Source organism: Nannobrachium achirus, assembly GCF_963921795.1.
Source record: "Nannobrachium achirus genome assembly, chromosome: 10".
In the NCBI taxonomy this organism is placed as follows: Eukaryota; Metazoa; Chordata; class Actinopteri; order Myctophiformes; family Myctophidae; genus Nannobrachium; species Nannobrachium achirus.
Genome location: NC_137819.1, coordinates 63,830,697 through 63,852,439, shown reverse-complemented (window position 1 = coordinate 63,852,439; position 21,743 = coordinate 63,830,697). Strand labels below are relative to the sequence as shown.

Sequence of the window (21,743 nt, the reverse complement as noted above, 5' to 3'; positions counted from 1 at the left end):
AAATCCCACATGACCTAAACCTTCATGTACCTGGGCAACCACTCGATAGGCTTGATCGGTGGGTACCTGGGTTTGTGCATCTGACCTGGTCCATTCCGTTGGGAATATCACGGTCAGTTTAGCCATACGAGGCCTGGCTTGGGCCAGTCTATCAACATCACGATTGCCATCGTGGTCATAGTCTCTAACGTCGGTGTGGCTCTTAACATGTACCCAGTCTATGTACAGGGATCCACACTTTTCAGCAATCAAACTCCATAAGTGCGCATGCGCGAGGGGCTCACCTTTCACAGTGGTGAACTCCCTTTGTTTCCAATACTCTAGTTCTTGGATACCGGCTTTGTAGCAGTAATCGCTATCGGTCACAATTCTGATACTATTTAGATTCCTTTTCTTAACAACAATCAGCCCTTCTAAGATGGCCGTAACTTCCGCCTGTTGGGCAGTTCCGGGGCAATGTCCCCTTCGTCTAACAATTATCTTGCCGTCCTCATCTTTTAATATAAAGGCCCAAACGGCTTCCTCGTCGTCGCCTTGGCGGCTGCCATCTGTAAACAGAGTAACTTTTGGTTTGGGTGTGGCTTTATCGGGAGTCACCGGACCCTTTTTAGGGCGGTTCAGAGGCTGGCCCTCGGTTTGGAACTCCACCTGTGGATCACAAATCATGGATTGCCATTTACCCCAGCGGGACATCATAGCTTTTGCCCCCTCTGTGGTTTGTTTAGTGGCTTCTTTTATGGAGGGGAGCGGGGTGTAAAATATCAATTTCTTGTCTCCTGCCATCTCCCTGAGTCCGGGCCACGCTTTGTACGCTAGGCAAAGGTATTTCTCTTCGTCAGCAAATCTGCTCTCTGTTGTGGTCCATGTTTTAGAGAGGAAGAGACATGGTTGTTTGGATTTTAGATTTCGTGCCTCTACTCCACCTCCCTTCTCCCCTATTTCCAGGTGGGCCTCCAAATCAAGTTCCATCATCCGTTTTTCTAGATAGCGCGCATTGGTGACTATGTGAGCCTTCATATTATTGTAATGTACTTTATCATCAGCACTTAGCCGGAAGTTAGTGGGGGCGTCTTTCTTTCTTGCCATCCCTTTGAGTTTGTGTAAAGGAGCTGCGATCTCGCTAACTCTCGGAATATGATTGCTCACATATTCACAGGTTCCTAGGAACCGCTCGAGGTCCCTAACGGTCTCGGGCTCTTTGAAATTCTCTATTTTCTGCTTGTACGCATCGGTGATCTCCTTTCCCCTAGGGGAAATTTTAAAACCCAAGTAGGTCAGTGTCTCTCGGCCAATTTCACATTTCTTTAATCCAATTTTGAACCCAGCCTGAGTCAGTCTGGACAAGACCTCCTCCAGACATTCCAGGTGGGCGTTAGGGTCGTCATGTGTGAAATATACATCGTCTATGTAAATTTCTACAGGTAGGTCAGCAAGTGTGGTCACCACGGCGGCCTGGAAAGCATTCGGCGAATTCTTGTAACCCTGGGGTAAGACCCGCCAGCAGTACGCCTGGGTACCCCAAGTGAAGCACGTCTTTAGCTGGGACTGGGGGTCGATGGGTATAGTCCAGAAACCGTTGCTAAGATCTAAAGAGGTCTTATAGGTCTTTTGGGGGATGATTCTCATGGTTCTGGAGGGGTTAATTAGGCTTCGGGCATCGGAGCAAGATCGTTTGTTCAATTCGATCAAATTATGTACTAATCGGTGGGTCCCGTCTGGTTTGGGAACCCCCATCACAGGCAGGTTAGTGGGAGGGTCATTTACCTTATCAATGATTTGTAGCTCTTCCAATTCGTCTACAGTAATGTCCAATTCTTTCTTGATATGAGGCCTAATATGGTATTGGGGCTGACGAGGTGGCATACCTCCTCGTATGGCATGAGTGAACTGGGGGGCATAGCCCACATCATTTTTGAATCGTGCGTATGAAAAGCCTTTTCGTAGAATGGCCTCCAACTTTTGTTTATCAGGAAGGTCAGTTTTTTCACATTGCTCTCTGATTTGTGCGTCCACATCAACCTCCTTGAGATATGCCACCTTTTCACACAAGGGTAAATCTTTTATAGCAATTAGGTTTTCGGGGCCTTGAATGCCAGGCAATCCGGCATTCTCTACTTCATGCAATAGTCTCGTGCTCCCATCTGCCAGTTCAATTAGAATTTTTTTCCCGGTTTCGGCGCCTTCTGAATGTATGGTTCTATCTGCTCCGGTGTCAAGCCTATAAACCTCTCCGTTAAAATTAGCATAAATTTTGCCGTTGTCTTCCCAGGTGAATTCTTTTAGTAGGTCTATGATTGGCCTGTCGGGGGAGTCGGTGGGGGGTTCGGGGTCCCGTACTGCCGGTCCCACTCCCTTTGTTTTGCCCATAACTCCTGCTTTTCTGCCAGAGTCATGTTTGTATATGTCTCGTTGTCCGTCCGTGGTCTTGTTGGGTGGTTGGGCGCTCTGGGGGTTCTGCGCGGGTTGGGATTGAGTCTCCCAGTTTGATAGGACCTCCGAGGGCCCCGGCTTTGGGTTCGAATGTGGTTTTGGGAGGGGTCTGAGTTCTGGACATTGGAGCTTTGGGCTTCGCGTCCCGGCTCGACCTCGTGCTCTGGGTTCGGGTTTTGGTGACGTGGGCCCTCCAGATTCCGATTTTCGTTGAATGATGGAGGTCTCGGTCCGAAGGGCCGTCTTTCGTTTTTTGATGAGGCCGTTTGATGCCCTTCCTTTTGGTTGCCGCGCCTTTTGGTGTTTTCTAAAAAACTTCTATGGGTGTCCCAGTGACCTACTTCGTTTGCCCGCTGTTGACTCGAATATGTCCTCCACCGTAATGCTATTTGTACGCCACTTGGGAGCTCCTTCAGGAGCCTTTCCATGTACATATCGTCTAGAGTTAGGGTTTCGAGTTCCATTCTAGCTAGGGCCAATGTGTTCTTGCCTTCCCTAATTTCTTGGATCAAATTTTCAACCTTTTGATCAAGTTTGCTTTGCCCGGGCTCTAACCTAGTGTTGGAGAGGATGGCCCATGGTGTGGTGCCAACGGGTATGCGGCACCCTCGCTGCAAATTGAAAAACCCCACACACATAGGACTTGCTAGTATCTCGGGCGGTACGCCCTTGTCTTTACAACGGGTGAAGAATTCGGTGTCTGTCTCATTCGTCTCTCTGCGGGGAATTATATGCTTTAGCTCTTTGGCAGTGGCGGCTCCGGCCAAGGGGTTTGGTGGGGTGGGTGGGGTGCTAGGCAACAAAAGGGAACTGCTCTCGGCCCAGATGCTTGCAGGCAAAATGGGCTTATTGGTTAAAACGGGGTTGGCCAGAGTGGGATATTCACCTCTACAGGTTCCTTCGTTTTGGGCCAGAGTTCCCCTTTGCACCTGGTCGGGAGAAGCGGGGTGGGTTGAAGTGGGATACTCGGCCCTGGTGGGCCCTTCAGCCTGGGCTTGAGCTTGCGCTCGCCTGATTTCAGAAGGCTGCCCACCATGTGGGTGATTGGCCCTGGTTTCAGGGAGAGTCTGGGGGTTCGGGGCATGATAGTGCGTGGGCCCGCCCTGATAGGTGCCTACGGCCCTGTCCCGCACGATAGTTGCTTCTCTGAAGGCATCGTACCCAGACGCTAAATAAGCCTGCTTCCAGGTAGCGGGAAGCTGGGACTGTTGTAGAACTTCGGTCGCAGTGGGAGCTGCTGCCGTAATTCTGGCCTCTCTTGAGGACACCCTATACCAAGGGGCGATGGACTCGTCAGGGTTGGTGTCCCCGTAATCGTCACTTATTTCGCGGCTAAAGGTGACCTTCGGATTGTAGGGGAAACCCTCACTGGTATACCAGGTTGGTTCCATTGCGGGTGGAAGCTTGGGGTTGTACTGCCGCCGGATTGTGGGGGTGGACCGCCTATTCTGGCCTCGGGAGATCGGGGCCAATTCAGGGGCGAAGGTGACCCCGTGTCTTTCTTCCCCTGCGTGGGGAGAGTTTGGTTCCTGCCCCCTTGCCCGGGGCGTGGAAGCCCCCCTGGGCTGGGCAGTTAATTGTCCCATGTGGTCATAGGAATTATGCAGCTGGGGGTCGTTTGCCGGCATGTCTCTAAGGGAGTTTTGGGGGTCATTATGACGGGACCTCTCTGAGTTATGAGTAATATCCGGAGGATGGCCCACTGAGGGGTTCCCGGGTGCAGGACATCTAGAGGGGCTAGGGAATGGGGTTCCCGCCCTCTCAGAGCACCTTGTTTCGCTTCTCCAGCTCCGTGGGGCTTCCACTTGGACATTCTCGTCCTCCTGGTCCCCATCGAGGGACTGGAGCCATGCTGTGTGAGCGTCCATGATTTTATCCCTAAGGATAGTTTTGAAATTTGGAGTATCCACTAGGATTCTCACCAGAAGTATACCGTGATCAAAAGGTACGGCCAGGGCAAGTCCTTCAATCAAACGTTTGGTGGATATGCCCTGGTAATTCCTCCCCTGGGTCCTACACCTGATTGTCATTATAGGGGACACATCCTCCTCAGCCCATCCTAGAGCCTCCTCAATGAGTAATTTCCAATTTTCGGCTAGGGTCTCTGGGTGGGGTTGGTGAGTTTTGCTATAAACCTGGGTACTTAGTACTCCATGAAAAATGGAGGTGTATAACTGGCCTGCAGAGTCCCCTGGGTCGACCTCTGCTATTTCCCCTGCTCCTAAGTCTCCATTAGGCTGCTGGCTTGCCCCCTCACCCTGGGAGGCTTTGGCTCGAGCTCTAGCCCTTCGGGCATGAGCTCGGCCGAGAAGTCTCCTCACCTCTGCCTCGTGGTCTTCATTTTCAGCTAAATTGGGGTGGTGTAGGGTGAGGAGGGGACCATGGCCGAGCTGGGTGTTCACTTGATCGGGTGCCAGTACCTCAATCAGGACCCTGGTATCCCCGACCGTGAAGGCCCCCTCGCCTGGGGGATTTGGGTTTTCTCTGCCGCCTAAGGTCAACTGCCCTAAGTTAGGATCCCCGGGTGACCCGGGAGTGTGGTGTGATCGAGGCTGGCTCGGGGAGGGCTGCCCAGCTCGGGGCGTTTGGGGGCCGGAAGGGCCCCTGCCCCCCTCAAGTTCTTCGGGGGGGTGGTGAGCATGGGTTTGGCCCGGTGAGGGTCGCCCAGGTCGGGGCGTTCGGGGGCCGGAAGGGCCCCTGCCCCCCTCAAGTTCTTCGGGGGGGTGGTGAGCATGGGTTTGGCCCGGTGAGGGTTGCCCAGAATGTGGTGCCTGGAGCCCAGAGAAGTCTGGGTCGAGAACGTGGGTGACTGGCTCGGCCAGCGACCGCCTCCATGGCTCATAGCGTTCTGGCTCGCGTACGCACAGCTTAATGTTAAGGTGCTGCCCGTGTTCGGTCCAGGAGGCCTTAAAGGCCTCTAGGGAGTCCATTGGGGAGTAGCCGAAAACCCCACATCCAAAGGGGGTCATAATCAGATTGTTAATTTCGACTCCCTGGAGTACTTCTTGAGCTGTACGCATGACATTATCGTACGCCCTCTTTAGGACGCGGCGGGGATTCTCGTCTAGGGTTTCCGTCCTCCGGTGTAGAATAACGTGGAGGATGGCCAAAATATTTTGGTTGCGGCAGGCGGTGGTTACCACAACCTGGTCCCGGTTAAAGGGTCCAGAATTATCGGTCACTAGTTGGTCTGATTCTGCTTGCATAGCTGGCCCTGCCATGTGAGCGAGTGCAGAGGCCACCCCTCCGACATGTGACAACGTGTCGTTTGCAGGGTTCACCATTACACAGGGGCGCCCCCCCAGGTTAACTATATCAGTTCGGATTATGGTTAGCCCCCCTCCTTGATGGGGGTTGGCCGGTCTAATCTCTTGTTGGGCAATTGAGAGCGTGGGTACTAGGCTCGGTAGGTGAGGGTAGATCTGGCTCTGGGGCCTGTCCGACCCCACTGAGGTGTGTTCCTCACTTTCTGGATAAGGAGGGGGGTGTGAAGATAAGGACCGATACTGGGTGGGAGGGGACCCGAACCCTAAGGTCCCCTCCATTCTAGGGGCATTGGGAAGGGCCTGGCCCCCCTCGTCCTCATGGGAGGAACCGAAGTTGGTTTGAGCCTCATCGGCATCGCCATAATTTGCGTCGTCGGCCATTATTTATGATAACTTCTTATTTTCAGTTTTCAGTTATTCTCTGGTATATACTTCTTACTGTATATTTATCCGTCTTTTTATTTATTTTTATTCTAATTTGATTTAACTTGTTACTGGCTGGTATATTCACAGGGATACTTCCTATGGTACCTAAAACTGTCCTCTGTCTTGGGTTCAAACTACTCGGGCTCTGCCGTTTGTTGTGCAGCAGTATATATATTTTATTTATCCTTTTATTTTTATTTATTTATTTGTTTATTTTTATATATATTTAAACAACAAAGCCAACAGCCATATGGCGGCTTTACAATCAGTTGTACTGGTCTATCAGCATACAAACTTTCCCTATCAACAGTATGGTGGGTTTACAACCAAAGAGCTAGTTCGCCACGCATACGGACTTTCCCTATCAACAGTATGGTGGATTTACAACCAGTAGTCTGATACCCCGCACATATGAAGGCTACTGCCGGCCTTGCAATTACACGGTAGAATCGGCGAAGGAATCCCACCCTGTTCCTTTGGGTGGGTGGACTTTGCAGCAATTCAACCAAACACAGCGATTTCAACAATACACAGCAAGTTTGATAATGAATGACAATTCAACCAAACACAGCGACTCAATAATAAGCAGCAATTCAATCATGAACAGTAGTTTCAATAGTAAACAGCAAAGGCACCCCACTTTGTTGGTGGGTTTTGTAATAATACAAATACAATAAACGGCAAAGGATTACCACTTTGTCAGCGGGCTTTGCAATGATACAAGTACAATAAAGGGCAAAGGATTACCACTTTGTCAGCGGGCTTTGCAATAAACAGAGGAACCCCACCGCTGTACCTATGGGTGGGTGGGCTCTGTAAAATTATAAATGCTCCCCTCGGAGCGACCCCGAGAGGAAACAGGTGAGTGCCTTTTTTCGATCCCGGTTCCTCGGTCTCGTCGCGTCGGAGTGATCAATTCTAACTGGACCTTCACCTAGTTCCAGGCTACTCTATCGGATACAGCTGGTGGGGGGACGGGAGAGACCCGTGGAACATCATTCACAGGGTCGTTCTACGTCTCCGGGCCAGCGACCTATTTTTTGGGCCGCTGTTTTTAGAACAAGAAGGGTGAGGCTATCACTTTTCCTATTCCAACAACCTAGGTACCTGACAACCTAGGGTGGTAGTACGTTTAATCTTCACTACACACAAACAAAACAAGTTCCTTTAGCTTTGCCTGTGAGCTTATCGGCCCAACCAACCAGGCTTTGACACCCTTAGAAGGCTTTCACCCCCTTTTAAAACAGACCACTTTTCTTCCCTCTTTACTAAGGCGCTATCCTCTCCTTCGAGAGGAGCTACAAAGTTTTTATGGGAGTCCAATTATAGCCTCAGTCTGCAGGTACCGGTTTGGTTGGGTCGACCAAGAGAGGACTGCAAGCGTGAGAGCTCCAAGATGGCCCCGTCGGTTCTCCGCGGGCGATGTGAAAACATCAATGCAGGGTGCAGCCCTGTCCTGGCAATTTTCAACGTCTACCTCAGCTTGATTTTGCTGGTTTGAGCAAAGACACTTTTTCTCAGTTTAGTGGGTTTTTGTAGTTTAACTGGAGAAGGCTAAGCAGATCCTACTCTTTATACCATCAGACCTTGTTTGACCTTGACCAGCCCCACGTTGGGCGCCATGTTGACCTTGACAGAAGGTCACGACCCCTAAGGTCACGACCCCTGAAAGAGGTGTGTAAACTGCAAGACAGGAGGCCCTCCTCCGGGACCTTTTAAAACAAGCGTCAACACAGAAGTGTATGCTATGAAACTGCAGCCGCTTGTGGTAGGGAAAGAAGAGACAGCAAATCGTTTCCCTATGGTAATTCCAGGTCGTAGCTAGTCTGGCCAGTGCCCTGGATGGCCATCCAGGGGAAACAACTGGAGCTCAGACCTAACCTGGTTACCACCGATAGACCCCTCAAATAACTCCTCTCTCCAACTAGCTTAGTCCCATAACTTATGAAAGGGAACTAGAAGGAAATAATGTGAGAGGACTGTTATTGAGGATAAGGTAGAGGTTGAGAGGGCCCCTCAAAAATCTATCGACCTTTAAACCTGTCCTACTCCCTCAATCTAGATAAATGCAATAATATGAAGTTTTCTGTCGATTCCAAAACAACTGAGTATCCTACACAGATACACTGGATGGAGGAAGGAACCCAGGACGCATCTCCTTGGACAAACGGCAATAATATATATATTTTACCCCGAATTTGATTATTATCCTTTAAACATGGTGACTGTCACCCCTAAATAAAAACATTTGTCTGTAGGAAAATTACTGTAAACCTTAGCTAAATTATCTTAGGTAATATGTTAACACCCTCAGAATGCAACCCTAAAGCCAGAGTCCAGAGATTGCGTATTCAGTTCCGTCCACCATATGCAGTGATAATATATACGATTCTCATCTTTTTCAATACCATATACAATGAAATAAACCAGAGTACAATTCCCAATGCATTAATAATGTCAATACTGTGTATCATGACATACTCCTTAATAAACCTCTATTACAAATATCCACCTATATGAGATGTGAGTGTGTATCAGTAGATGTACAGCCGTAGTGTGGTTCCAGAGCTTACCTCTCAGGGGCTGAACGCGGTACTGTTGGAGAACCCTTGGATCTTGGTATAGTGGTTAGTTCAGAAATAAGAAAGAAAAAGGACTGGAGAGGAAGGTTTGGTAAAAAGGCTTTTACACGCTTTTTATTTTATCAAGTTATATTATTTTTTGTCTTTAAAGAAAAAGGAAAACGGCCTTAAGGGCTTACAAGTAAAAGTTCAAAAATGTGAAAGTTAAAAAAAATCAAAAATGGATTACAAGGTTTAAATCATTAAAGTTATAAAAGTTACATTGCAGTAACTATGCTAAACATTTATCACAATATTAGAACATTGAGCAAAGCAGATTATAATAGTGGCTATGAGCATTTCCTATCCTATGCATCTCAGAAAAATACTAAGTGTAAAAAGAATCTAAGTAAAAAAAGAAGCTAAGAGTCTCAGCCGAAAGGTACAAACGGGTGGTCCAGCCTCATAGAGTGAAGGTCAGAGAATAAGGGACTTAATGCTTCAAGTAAGCAGCCCTAGAGAAGACTGACTAGAAGCTGGCAGCGACACCCATTTATACCCCTTTGCCCGAGAGCTTAACTGGGTCACCCGCCCACAAGATCATCTTCGCGGGAAACATATCAATATTTGAACAACCAAGACTCATTTTAACAGTCACATAAAAGTTGTACATTTATGTTTGTTCTTCCATAGTGATAGCCCGCTAATATGTTTGTCAAGCAAGGTGGAAAAACCCATCAATAGTCATATACTCAATTTAAAGCTAGATATATATTTGCTCCATATGTCGAAGGCCACTAAAGCTAGATATGGATGTTTGTCTCTTATGGCGCGGCCCGCCAAAAGCGTCTCACCACAAAGTCTGTCTGCAATTTTTGCAACCATTGCTATCTCGTGGCCTATTTACCTACGGACGTGAGGAGGCGAGCGCCTACTTGACTACGGAAATGAAGAGGCGTAAAAGCGTACGTTGTCGTGTACATTATCGCCGGCGCCCCATCGCCTAGATATTATTGCTGACAATATTCCATATTGTCGCTGGGGCCCCTCGCTTGTCGTTCTGAGATTGTGGTCAGGGCCCCTTCGCTTAGTACCCTTTTTTATTGCTGACAGCCGAGTTTCCACTCAGGCGCCTCAGCCATAAAAACGGTTACATACGTTTAGTTTTCTGTGTCAACAACCCACAAAAGGTCAATCAATACAGTTATGAGTGGAAAATAGGTTGACAAGACCAGAGCACAGCATGTACAGTATGTCTCCTGCATTCAACATCTTTAGTAAACTCAGAGATGACAGTTTGAAAGATAGCTTTTCAGCACTTTATATTTCCTTTTGAAAATAGCCGATCTCCAAGCTCATCAGCACTTTATATTTCCTTTTGAAAATAGCCGATCTCCAAGCTCATGCCATTTTTTTTAGCTGAGTCCTTTTTAAAATAGCCGATCTACAAGCTTACGCCATTTTTCAATTCTGTCATTCCTGATGTCTATTCTATTTACATGAACAGTGATAACATAAAGGTCTTGACTACTTCTCATTTGTAAATCATATATAAGAAATCTTAACCTGTCAGTCCATCACTTTCTTTCACTTCACCCATTACTCATTGCAAAAGGTGCAGGCACAATCTTTAAGGATAAATCCTATTTTTTCTTTTGATCGATTTTTTTATATCTTTTATCAATTGTTGCATTCTGTTTTTTATATTTTAGGCCTCTAGTCACCGTGCACAGCCCTGCATCGTACACCAGGTCGGGCCTTTTATCATGGTTACCGCTCCAAATATACGGTGCAAAGTTGAACACTCTGTTGGCTTATTTACTCGTCTCATTGCCTCTGATGGCTCCTATTGACACAAGGCCTATTAACCTTGTTTACACAAGGTTAGTCTGGTGAGACCTGCAAGGCACCTTCCTATGTTACTGCGAATGTATATCTATGCAACATTTAGAATCACTCGCACAACACTTTAACAGAAGGCCTCTCTCTCCAGGGAATTGTACCCCTGAAAGTGCAAGCTCAAAATAATCATGGGGTGACCTGAATCGCCATTTTGGGACATAGTCAACAACACACACACACACACACACACACACACACACACACACACACACACACACACACACACACGTTATGTAAAGGGTAAATACAAAATTGTGATCTCAACTGTCAGCAGAGGAATGTGGTGCCAGCTTGTGGATTCATGTTTCAACGAATGCTTCTTAAAAATATATGAATATACAATGAGCCAGTCTTTTAACGGCTCTTTGAAGTGAGCCAGATCCATGGCTCCCGGCCATCTCTCTACTGACAGGGCTGTTCCCCCTAGCCAGGCACAGGGGGATGGTGTGGGGTGGCTGTTCCCCCTAGCCAGGTACAGGGGGATGTTGTGGGGTGGCTGTTCCTCCTAGCCAGGTACAGGGGGATGTTGTGGGGTGGCTGTTCCCCCTAGCCAGGTACAGGGGGATGTAGTGGGGTGGGTGTTCCCCCTAGCCAGGTACAGGGGGATGTTGTGGGGTGGCTGTTCCCCCTAGCCAGGTACAGGGGGGATGTTGTGGGGTGGCTGTTCCCCCTAGCCAGGCACAGGGGGATGTTGTGGGGTGGCTGTTCCCACTAGCCAGGTACAGGGGGATGTTGTGGGGTGGCTGTTCTCCCTAGCCAGGTACAGGGGGATGTTGTGGGGTGGCTGTTCTCCCTAGCCAGGCACAGGGGGATGTTGTGGGGTGGCTGTTCTCCCTAGCCAGGTACAGGGGGATGTTGTGGGGTGGCTGTTCCCCCTAGCCAGGTACAGGGGGATGGTGTGGGGTGGCTGTTCTCCCTAGCCAGGTACAGGGGGATGGTGTGGGGTGGCTGTTCTCCCTAGCCAGGCACAGGGGGATGTTGTGGGGTGGCTGTTCTCCCTAGCCAGGTACAGGGGGATGGTGTGGGGTGGCTGTTCTCCCTAGCCAGGCACAGGGGGATGTTGTGGGGTGGCTGTTCTCCCTAGCCAGGTACAGGGGGATGTTGTGGGGTGGCTGTTCTCCCTAGCCAGGTACAGGGGGATGTTGTGGGGTGGCTGTTCCCCCTAGCCAGGTACAGGGGGATGTTGTGGGGTGGCTGTTCCCCCTAGCCAGGCACAGGGGGATGTAGTGGGGTGCGTGTGGCTAACAGTGGGAGTTGGGCAAATGGCAACTTGTTTTATGCAGCTTAATCATGAGGTCAAAATATGAAAGTCCAATGTTAGCACTCAGGACAATAAACAGTTGTAATACATTCGAGTTCATTTTAATATCTACATCTTTAAAAACATGCACAGAGTGTACATATGACCTGCACACCATCTTACACTTGCCACAAAAAAGAAAATAATATTTTAATAGAAATGCAACGTTTCGGTCACAGACCTTCTTCAGGCATCTGACAGATAGTCACAGCACAGTTAAATGTCCACATCTTAAAATTACCTTGACAACCGCATGCAAGCTGGACAGCATCACCATCTCCACCGCACGCAGCAACACCTGGGCACCATCACCTTCTCCACCACATGCAGCAGGCAGCAACATCTGGGCAGCAGAGTTCTGTACCTTACAGACGTCTTCTTGTTAACTTCATGTTCTGTAAAGACAGAAAAAAAAAGAGCAAAACGTTTGAGTCGTGTGGGCTTACAGGGTGACATTATTGTTATTATCATCATCATCACCTGGTGGTCCCTCTCAAACACGGTACATGCCTTGCCTACCTGAATGTCACGTGTTCTAAGATGTTTCCCCATAGCGGACGTGATTCCACCTTTGTGGTAAATTAATGCATCAAATTTTTTGCACTTTGCGTGTTCATTTTCATCTTCCTCAAAGTACAACCAAACTTTGGAGCGTTTGCGTTATTATAAGTATAAGTTGTATATATTATAAGTATAGGTAAGTCATCATAAAATACAAAAAATGATATATTTGGAACCGTTTTAGGAACCGGTTCTACCCGGAACCGAAAAGGGGTACCCGAAAAAGACTCGGTTCAAACCAAACGGGTCCCAACCCTAGTCTGAATGGGATTCAAATATGAATTGCATGAAAAGTAAAGAGTTTGCTTTGCAGTTCAGACATGATTTAAATCCATCGGATTCCCATGTGACCACGAAGCAGGGCAATAATAATCACATGGGCTGACGGTGAATATATTATTGATTTCAACTGTTACAATTCCAAACATGCAAACATGACCCGTCACCTGCTCCAATTACTTCAATCTATATTAGTAGCTTAATGACTAGTATTACATGTGTGTCTTTTAAGTTCATAAAGTTAACATAAGTATGCCTCTAACTGAATGCATTTGATGTTAGATTAGAGTTTTACTTTTCAGGATTTCAGTTAAAAAATAGTAAAAGATAAGTCAGGATTCAAATTCAAAAATAGATCTACAAGCTCAAAACACATCACAGTGCGGATCCTTAAATAAACACAAAGTAGATCTTTAAAGGGGAACTAAGGCAAGCCTCCCAGGGGAATGTGTTAACAAACACAACAATCATGTTACAATACAGAAGGGAAGACTGTTTATTATAGCTGGGACATCATGATGCTAAAGTGAGAGTGAGCCCAGGTGAGCAGTGAGCAGGTCATATCGGGTGAAGGCTTCAGGGCCTACTGGGTCCAAACACATCTAAATATAATGCAAAAGCAAATAAAGTAATTTAAGTAATTAAGGTGGGGGCGCCCGCTGGCCTGGTGGTCAAGGCGCATACCACATACTAGGCTATGATGCCTGCTGGCGTCGCCGGTTCGATTCCCGATCCGGACGACCTTTGCCACATGTCATTCCCCATCTCTCTCTCCCCATTTCCTGTCAGTCTACTGTCCCATCAATAAAGGCATAAAAAGACCAAAAACAATCTTTATGTGTTAAAGCCATACTGTGTAAGTTGCCCAACTAGTGGTCATTAGCCCTATAGCAAACCGCGGTCGCGTCCGCGTCTTTCGTCCGTTTTTCGTACCTTCAGACCCCCGCGTCTGCCTCCACCTCGCTGAGATCTATCTTTTAAGGGGTCCCTTGTTCCTGTGCGTTCAGTAATTCCAGAGATACGGACTCCTTCACCCTGCCTGGTAGGCGAAATTACCTAGAGAAGGGATGGTACAAACGGGCGACAACAAATATGGCTGCCATAGCGACCCCACTTCAAGATGCGCTGTGATTGGCCGGCAGTTGTATAACCCTCGCTGTGATTGGCCGGTAGTGTGATGACGCAATTTTGGCGCGAGATCCGGTCCACGGCAAGGATCTCAGTTTACATATAGAGAAGGCTTTACAGGCTGAAATTCACGGCGCGGATCTTCTAAAACTTTTGTGATTTAATAGTTAGGAGAATTTTAAGATTTGTTTTATAAAAAAAGTTACATAGTACAACTTTAAATGTTTTTTTTAAGTAATTAAGGTAATTAAAGTACAAAATCCAAACCATGCAATATTAATGAAAGGCCTATAAACCATACATGGGCAGCTGGTGGCCACATGCTGCCCCACCTTCACTTAATGGTTGATATCAGAACACTGATAGATTGATTTCAGCTGTTACAATTATTACTACAAACATGCAAACATGACCTGCTTTAATTACTTCAGTCTATACTAGTAGCTTAATGACTAGTACTAGTCCTTTATGTCCAATGTATTTGTATTTAAAGTTAACAGAACATATTGGCCTAAAGGCATTTAAAATGTAATACAATTACACTTAGGATTCAATTCAAAAAATGCTACAATAGCAGATCTCCAAGCTCAAAACGCATGTCAATGTGAGCCTTTTGAGCTTGTTCAGCTATGTAACATAGCAGAGGGCCACCATGCATGCATTTACTATCAAACATAGCCCATGTTTGATAGTAAATGCATTGTGGCCCTCTGGATTGAGTGTGAAAATCACCCCTGGCCAATACACCTAAATGCCCTCAGCACTATGATGGCAGTTTGGCCCAGCAAACAATCGACAAAAGCTAGTTTCAAATAGAATATAGCATGGTGGGAAATACAGTGAAAAGGTTGTAGGTTAGCTTGGTTAGCTACATTAGTCCTCCTACAATCACTCACATAATACATCTGGTTACCCTTCAATACAAATTCATTACATTATACAACACAGCAAAATGACTCAAATACAGTAAATACCAAAACCTACCCAGTCAATGTATTCAAGGCTCCCTCTGGATACCCAGTACAGCTCATGCTTCCTGGGCTGATACAAACACCCAAATGAGGCTTCAGGCCAAAACAGTATAGTCAGGTGGAAATTCTGGAAAAAGGCCTTCTATAAGCAGGTTAGAGGCATTTGGGGGTAAAAGTGGGGAACCAGGCCATTTTACACAATTCAAGGGTGCAGAATCTGAAAAACCTGGTTCCCAATCAAAATTTTGAGTTTTTGACCTTGTAATTTGCATAACAAAGTGGCTGCCGAATTGTACATTTTCAACTATTTATTCAAGCAATATTTCTCTTTCAAAAAACTTTTCATCATTTTATCATATAATCAGGGTTTTGCGAACACCCAGGACAGTTTTTGAGTTGCTTGATTAAGTTTAGATTTAGATATTTGATATTCATTTTATCAGACACGCCCCCTTCCTATACAAACCCATTGTAACTTCAAATTCCATTTTAACCATTATAGATTTAATGAAAACACCCGTCCTTTTTTTCTGGTCACTCCTGACGCCCTCCTAATATGTGGGCAGGTCGTGTTCTTTCGATAACTCCTTTCATTTATTTTTAATAATTTATTTTTTGTATTTATTTATTTTAATTTTCCCAAATAATTATTAAAAAGAAACCAAAATAGTTATCGAAAAAACACTGCCTGTTTGTGTATTAGGAGGGCGTCAGGAGTCACCAGAAAAAAGGATGGGTGTTTTCATTGAATCTATCATAGTTAAATGTTTTTGTATTTAAGTGAAATATCCCTTTTAAATAAAAATAAAACATTTTAACCATGATAGATTCAATGAAAACACCCATCCTTTTTTCTGGTGACTCCTGATGCCCTTCTAACAGACGAACAGGCAGTGTTCTTTCGATAACCTTTTTAGTTTATTTTCTATAATTATTTGGGGAAATGAAAAAAATTAAATACGATTAAGAAATGATTAAAAATAAATGAAAAATGTTTTTGACAAAACACAACCCTGGCCAATACACCTAAATGCCCTCAGCACTATGATGGCAGTTTGGCCCAGCAAACAATCGACAAAAGCTAGTTTCAAATAGAATATAGCATGGTGGGAAATACAGTGAAAAGGTTGTAGGTTAGCTTGGTTAGCTACATTAGTCCTCCTACAATCACTCACATAATACATCTGGTTACCCTTCAATACAAATTCATTACATTATACAACACAGCAAAATGACTCAAATACAGTAAATACCAAAACCTACCCAGTCAATGTATTCAAGGCTCCCTCTGGATACCCAGTACAGCTCATGCTTCCTGGGCTGATACAAACACCCAAATGAGGCTTCAGGCCAAAACAGTATAGTCAGGTGGAAATTCTGGAAAAAGGCCTTCTATAAGCAGGTTAGAGGCATTTGGGGGTAAAAGTGGGGAACCAGGCCATTTTACACAATTCAAGGGTGCAGAATCTGAAAAACCTGGTTCCCAATCAAAATTTTGAGTTTTTGACCTTGTAATTTGCATAACAAAGTGGCTGCCGAATTGTACATTTTCAACTATTTATTCAAGCAATATTTCTCTTTCAAAAAACTTTTCATCATTTTATCATATAATCAGGGTTTTGCGAACACCCAGGACAGTTTTTGAGTTGCTTGATTAAGTTTAGATTTAGATATTTGATATTCATTTTATCAGACACGCCCCCTTCCTATACAAACCCATTGTAACTTCAAATTCCATTTTAACCATTATAGATTTAATGAAAACACCCGTCCTTTTTTTCTGGTCACTCCTGACGCCCTCCTAATATGTGGGCAGGTCGTGTTCTTTCGATAACTCCTTTCATTTATTTTTAATAATTTATTTTTTGTATTTATTTATTTTAATTTTCCCAAATAATTATTAAAAAGAAACCAAAATAGTTATCGAAAAAACACTGCCTGTTTGTGTATTAGGAGGGCGTCAGGAGTCACCAGAAAAAAGGATGGGTGTTTTCATTGAATCTATCATAGTTAAATGTTTTTGTATTTAAGTGAAATATCCCTTTTAAATAAAAATAAAACATTTTAACCATGATAGATTCAATGAAAACACCCATCCTTTTTTCTGGTGACTCCTGATGCCCTTCTAACAGACGAACAGGCAGTGTTCTTTCGATAACCTTTTTAGTTTATTTTCTATAATTATTTGGGGAAATGAAAAAAATTAAATACGATTAAGAAATGATTAAAAATAAATGAAAAATGTTTTTGACAAAACACAACCTGCTCACGTATTAGGAGGATGTCAGGAGTCACCAGAAAAAAGGACGGGTGTTTTCATTAAATCTATCATGGTTAAAATGGAGTTTGAAGTTACAATGGGTTTGTATAGGAAGGGGGCGTGTCTGATAAAATTAATATCAAATATCTAAATCTAAACTGAATCAAACAACTCAAAAACTGTCCTGGGTGTTCCCAAAAGCTTGATTAGACGATAAAATTACTAAAGGTTTTTTGAAAGTGAAATATCCCTTGAAGAAATAGTTTAAAATTGACAATTCGGCAGCTATTTTGTTATGCAAATTAGAAGGTCAAAATCTCAAAATTTTGCTTGGGAACCATTTTTTTCAGATTCAGCACCCTTGGATTGTGTAAAATAGACTGGTTCCCAACTTTTACCCCAAAATGCCTCTAACATTCACATTTTTCAGAAATTCCAACAGACTAGTAGGCCTCTTCTTCTTCTTCTTTTTGTTTCCGGCAGGCTGTACACTAGTATGTGTAATGCTGCCCTCCACAGGCGAGGTTTTACTCTTTTTTCCTACACTTTTGAATACACGTCAGTGGAGTGGAGAAATCTAATGACTGCTCTCTCAATTTTCTGAGATTTCACATTCTGAGTAAAAACAGATTTAAAGGAAAAGACGTTGAGCCCCTGGTCTGACAACTCCTCAAACAGCTGCTGTCTCTCACTTGTATACTTCTCACATGAGAACAAGACATGTCCCACAGTCTCCTGCTGTCCACACTCACAGAGCCCATCTGGATGCTTGCCTATGACATATAGGCAGCTGGCTAGACCACAGTGCCCAAGTCTCAGCCTGGTCATGGCGACGTTATCCCTCCTCTCCGAATGCATAGTGCACCCCCTTTTTTTAACAGACGGCTTCACAGTGAAATATAGCCTTCCCCTTTCCTCTTCTGCCCACTCCTTTTGCCACTGAGCCTCTAACTGTTCTTTACAAATGCTAAAGCATTCAAACTTCCCTAGCCGGACCTTCAGATCAATACTTTCTCTTTTTAAAGCTTCTTTGGCCACACCATCCGCTATTTCATTCCCTTTGACCCCGGAGTGCCCAGGTACCCACACAAGGTCAACCTGGCAACCAGTTTTCTCCATCCTGTACATGCAGCACACTATTTCCCAGATTAGGTCAGAGCGGGCCTTTGACTCCCCACCTTTCAAAGCCACCAGAGCAGCCGCTGAATCTGAACATATAATGCTTTTAACAGGTTTGACCTCCTCTATCCACCACATGGCCCATAGGATTGCTAGTAATTCAGCTGAAAACACAGCATATTGTCAGTTATGCGGATGCTCTGCTGGATCTGAAGCCCCTCAACATACATCCCAAACCCTGTCTTCCCAGAGACTGGGTCCTTAGACCCGTCAGTGAATATTCGCACATACTCATCCTTAAATTTATCTAGGTAATTATGCACATAGTCGCTTGTAAGCTCTTCCCGGTCCAACAAGGACAGATCTACTTCGAGCTGAGGGAGGAACCAAAAAGGAACAGGAGAAAACACAGACCATATAATATTATCTTGCTTTAGCCCGATACTAGTGGCAAGCTGCTTAATGTGGTGGAAAAAAGGAACTTTTTCCTTCTTCCCCACAAACTCCCAACTCTCCTCCAAAATACATTTAGCTGCAGAGCTGTACTGAAAGCCGCTTAGCTTGGCCCAGTAATGTAGTCCCAGTTTGTTTCTTCTGTTGCTTAACGGTGCCTCCCCCATTTCAACCAGCAAGGCCGGAATGGGGGTAGTTTTAAAAGCTCCACTGCAGACTCTCAGTGCTTTTGACTGCACTCGGTCTAGTTTGTAAAGATGTGACTTTGCAGCTGCCCCAAACACTATACTACCATAATCTAAAGTGGATCTTATCATGGCTTGATAGATCATGTGCAAGGTCTCTCTTTCAGCCCCCCAATCACTTCCAGCTAGACTACGGAGGATGTTATTGATTTTCTCACACTTGCACTGTACTTTCTCTATATGAGATTTCCAAGTCAGTTTTTCGTCCATCCACATTCCCAGAAACTTAAAGACCTTTAACCTCTCTAAGGGTTGTCCATTCATAATCAGGTTTGAGGCCGGAATTTTCCTCTTAAATCCAAACACCATGAACTGGGTTTTAGAGGAGGAATTCCTAAATCCCCACTTGTCTGCCCACTGAACAATCTTGTCCAAGGCCTCTTGGGTTTGCCTAAATAGATGCCCAATGTTTTTCCCCCTCCTCCAGATAGCGCCATCATCTGCGAATAGCGATTTGCCAAATCTATTGTCCACTTCTTTAAATATGTCATTTATCATGACATTAAACAGGACTGGACTAATAACGGAGCCCTGTGGAGTACCATTTTCAATGTCAACCGTTTCAGATACAACTCCTCCGACTCTCACTTGAATAGTTCTATGATTAAGAAAGTCCTTTATCCAATAAAACATCCGGCCTTTAATGCCTGCCTCATGAAGTTTGATTAGTACTCCCTCCCTCCACATAGAGTCATATGCCTTTTCAATATCCAAGAATACCCCCATTACTGCTTCCTTATTAATAAAGGCCTTCCTGATGTCCTGATCTAACACTACTATAGATTCCATTGTGCTTCTCCCAATCCAGAACCCATTTTGATAGTTCACAAAAAAGTTATTTACCTCTAAGAAATATACCAGCCTATTTGTGACCATTCTTTCCATCACCTTACACAACACAGATGTTAGTGCTATTGGCCGGTAGGATGATGGACAGGACGGGTCTTTTCCTGGCTTTAGGATTGGGATCACCACCGCATGCTTCCATTTTTGGGGTAATTTACCTTCCTCCCATGAGATGTTACATAGTGCAAGAATTTCCTCTAACACCGTCTCATCCAGTTGTTTAAGCATTGTGTAACTTATTCTATCTTGGCCTGGAGTGGTATTTGACCCTGCCTGTATTGCATCTCTGAGTTCTTTTCGAGAAAAATATGCATTATACGGAGTATTACTATTCCCTTCGCAATCATGGTTTAATCTCCACTTCTCTAGCTCCAAGACTTCCTCCCTCATCTTCAGGCCCTTTTCTCCTAAAGATTTAGAATTGTGCACATCCTGAAAGGTTCTAACACACATATTTGCTTTGTCCATGTTATTTGCTGCTTCTCTGTCCCCTTTCTTCAATACTGGCATTGTTGATCTCACTGTTTTTCCCGACATGCTATGAATTCTGGCCCAAACCTCCCTAATCGGAGTATCCGACCCAATTGTCCCACAGTATGTCCTCCAACATTTCTTTTTAGCACCTTTAATCATTTTCCTTGCCACTGCTCTACATCGTTTATATTCGACTGCATTTGCCTGAGTAGGGATGCTACGTAGCGCTCTAAAAGCTTGCTTCCTCTTCCTCACTGCCTCATCACATTCCTTGTTCCACCATGGCACTATAATGCGGTCCTTAGGGGGCGCTTTGCAGGGAATTGTCAATTCTGCCACACTAATTATCATTTCACTTAATAATAATAATAATAATAAAGCTTTATTTGTATAGCACCTTTCATGACATGGAATGCAGCTCAAAGTGCTTTACAGAGCAGAAAATGAAGCACAGTTACTTAACAGAAAAAATAAAATACACATGAATACAATAAAGCAGAACAATAAAAACATAAAACATTGAAGAACAATTTCAGAACAGTGTGGACGTCAATAGCATCAAAGAGATAAAAAAATAATTCAGCTAAAAGCAAGAGTAAAGAAATAGGTCTTGAGCTGTGCTTTAAAGCTATCCACAGAGGCTGCCTGTCTTAGGTGTAGTGGGAGTTTATTCCAAACTGTCGGTCCGTAGAAGCAGAAAGCTGCTTCACCATATTTTTTATATTTCATTTTAGGCACATCGAGTAGGTCAGCACTAGAAGACCTGAGTGGGCGGTTTGGAACGTATCTATGCAGGCAGTCATAGAGGTACGAAGGTGCCAGACCATTTAGAGCTTTATAAACAAGTAAAATAATTTTAAAATCAATCCTAAAAACAACTGGGAGCCAGTGTAGCGACGCTAAGACTGGAGTAATATGTTCTCTCATCTTAGCTTTAGTTAAAACTCTGGCTGCCGCATTTTGAACAAGTTGCAAACTGTCAGTTGTTTTCTTTGGCAGACCAGAGAGAAGTGCGTTGCAGTAATCAAGCCGAGAGAAAACAAAAGCGTGGATCAGCGTTTTTGCATCGTCCAATGTTAGATAGGCTCTAATTCGCGCAATATTTCTAAGGTGAAAGAAGGCAATCTTGGTGACATGATTAATGTGTGTATTAAAATTCAATTCAGCGTCAATGATCACTCCCAGGTTCTTTACAGAAGTGTTACTTTCTTTAGACAGGTTACCAAGTCTACTTATTATTGATTCTCTCTGCGCAGTAGAACCAATTATGAGAACTTCTGTCTTGTCCTCATTTAGTTTGAGAAAGTTCTCACTCATCCAGCATTTTATGCTAGACACACACGTCAGCAATGGGTCTAGAGCACAGGGGTCGTCCGGAGCTACCGAAAGGTACAGCTGGGTGTCATCAGCATAGAAATGGAAATTCACACCGTGAGTGGAAATAAGTTCTCCCAGCGGCAGTATATAGAGGGAGAATAATAAAGGACCAAGAATTGAGCCCTGTGGAATACCAGAGCAGATG

General features: G+C 44.8%; 1 protein-coding gene across 1 annotated transcript in view; it reads right to left on the bottom strand.

The window, feature by feature from the left end:
* Positions 1-11,419: 11,419 nt before the first annotated feature.
* Positions 11,420-21,743, bottom strand: part of LOC308293222 (NACHT, LRR and PYD domains-containing protein 3-like) — a gene marked incomplete at both ends in the record, with an annotated part of 49,662 nt that continues 39,338 nt past the window's right edge. The window contains 2 exons of the mRNA XM_080735658.1: positions 11,420-11,542; positions 12,067-12,079. Coding sequence (XP_080591784.1) covers positions 11,420-11,542; positions 12,067-12,079 — 136 coding nt within the window. The remainder of the gene's footprint in view (positions 11,543-12,066; positions 12,080-21,743) is intronic.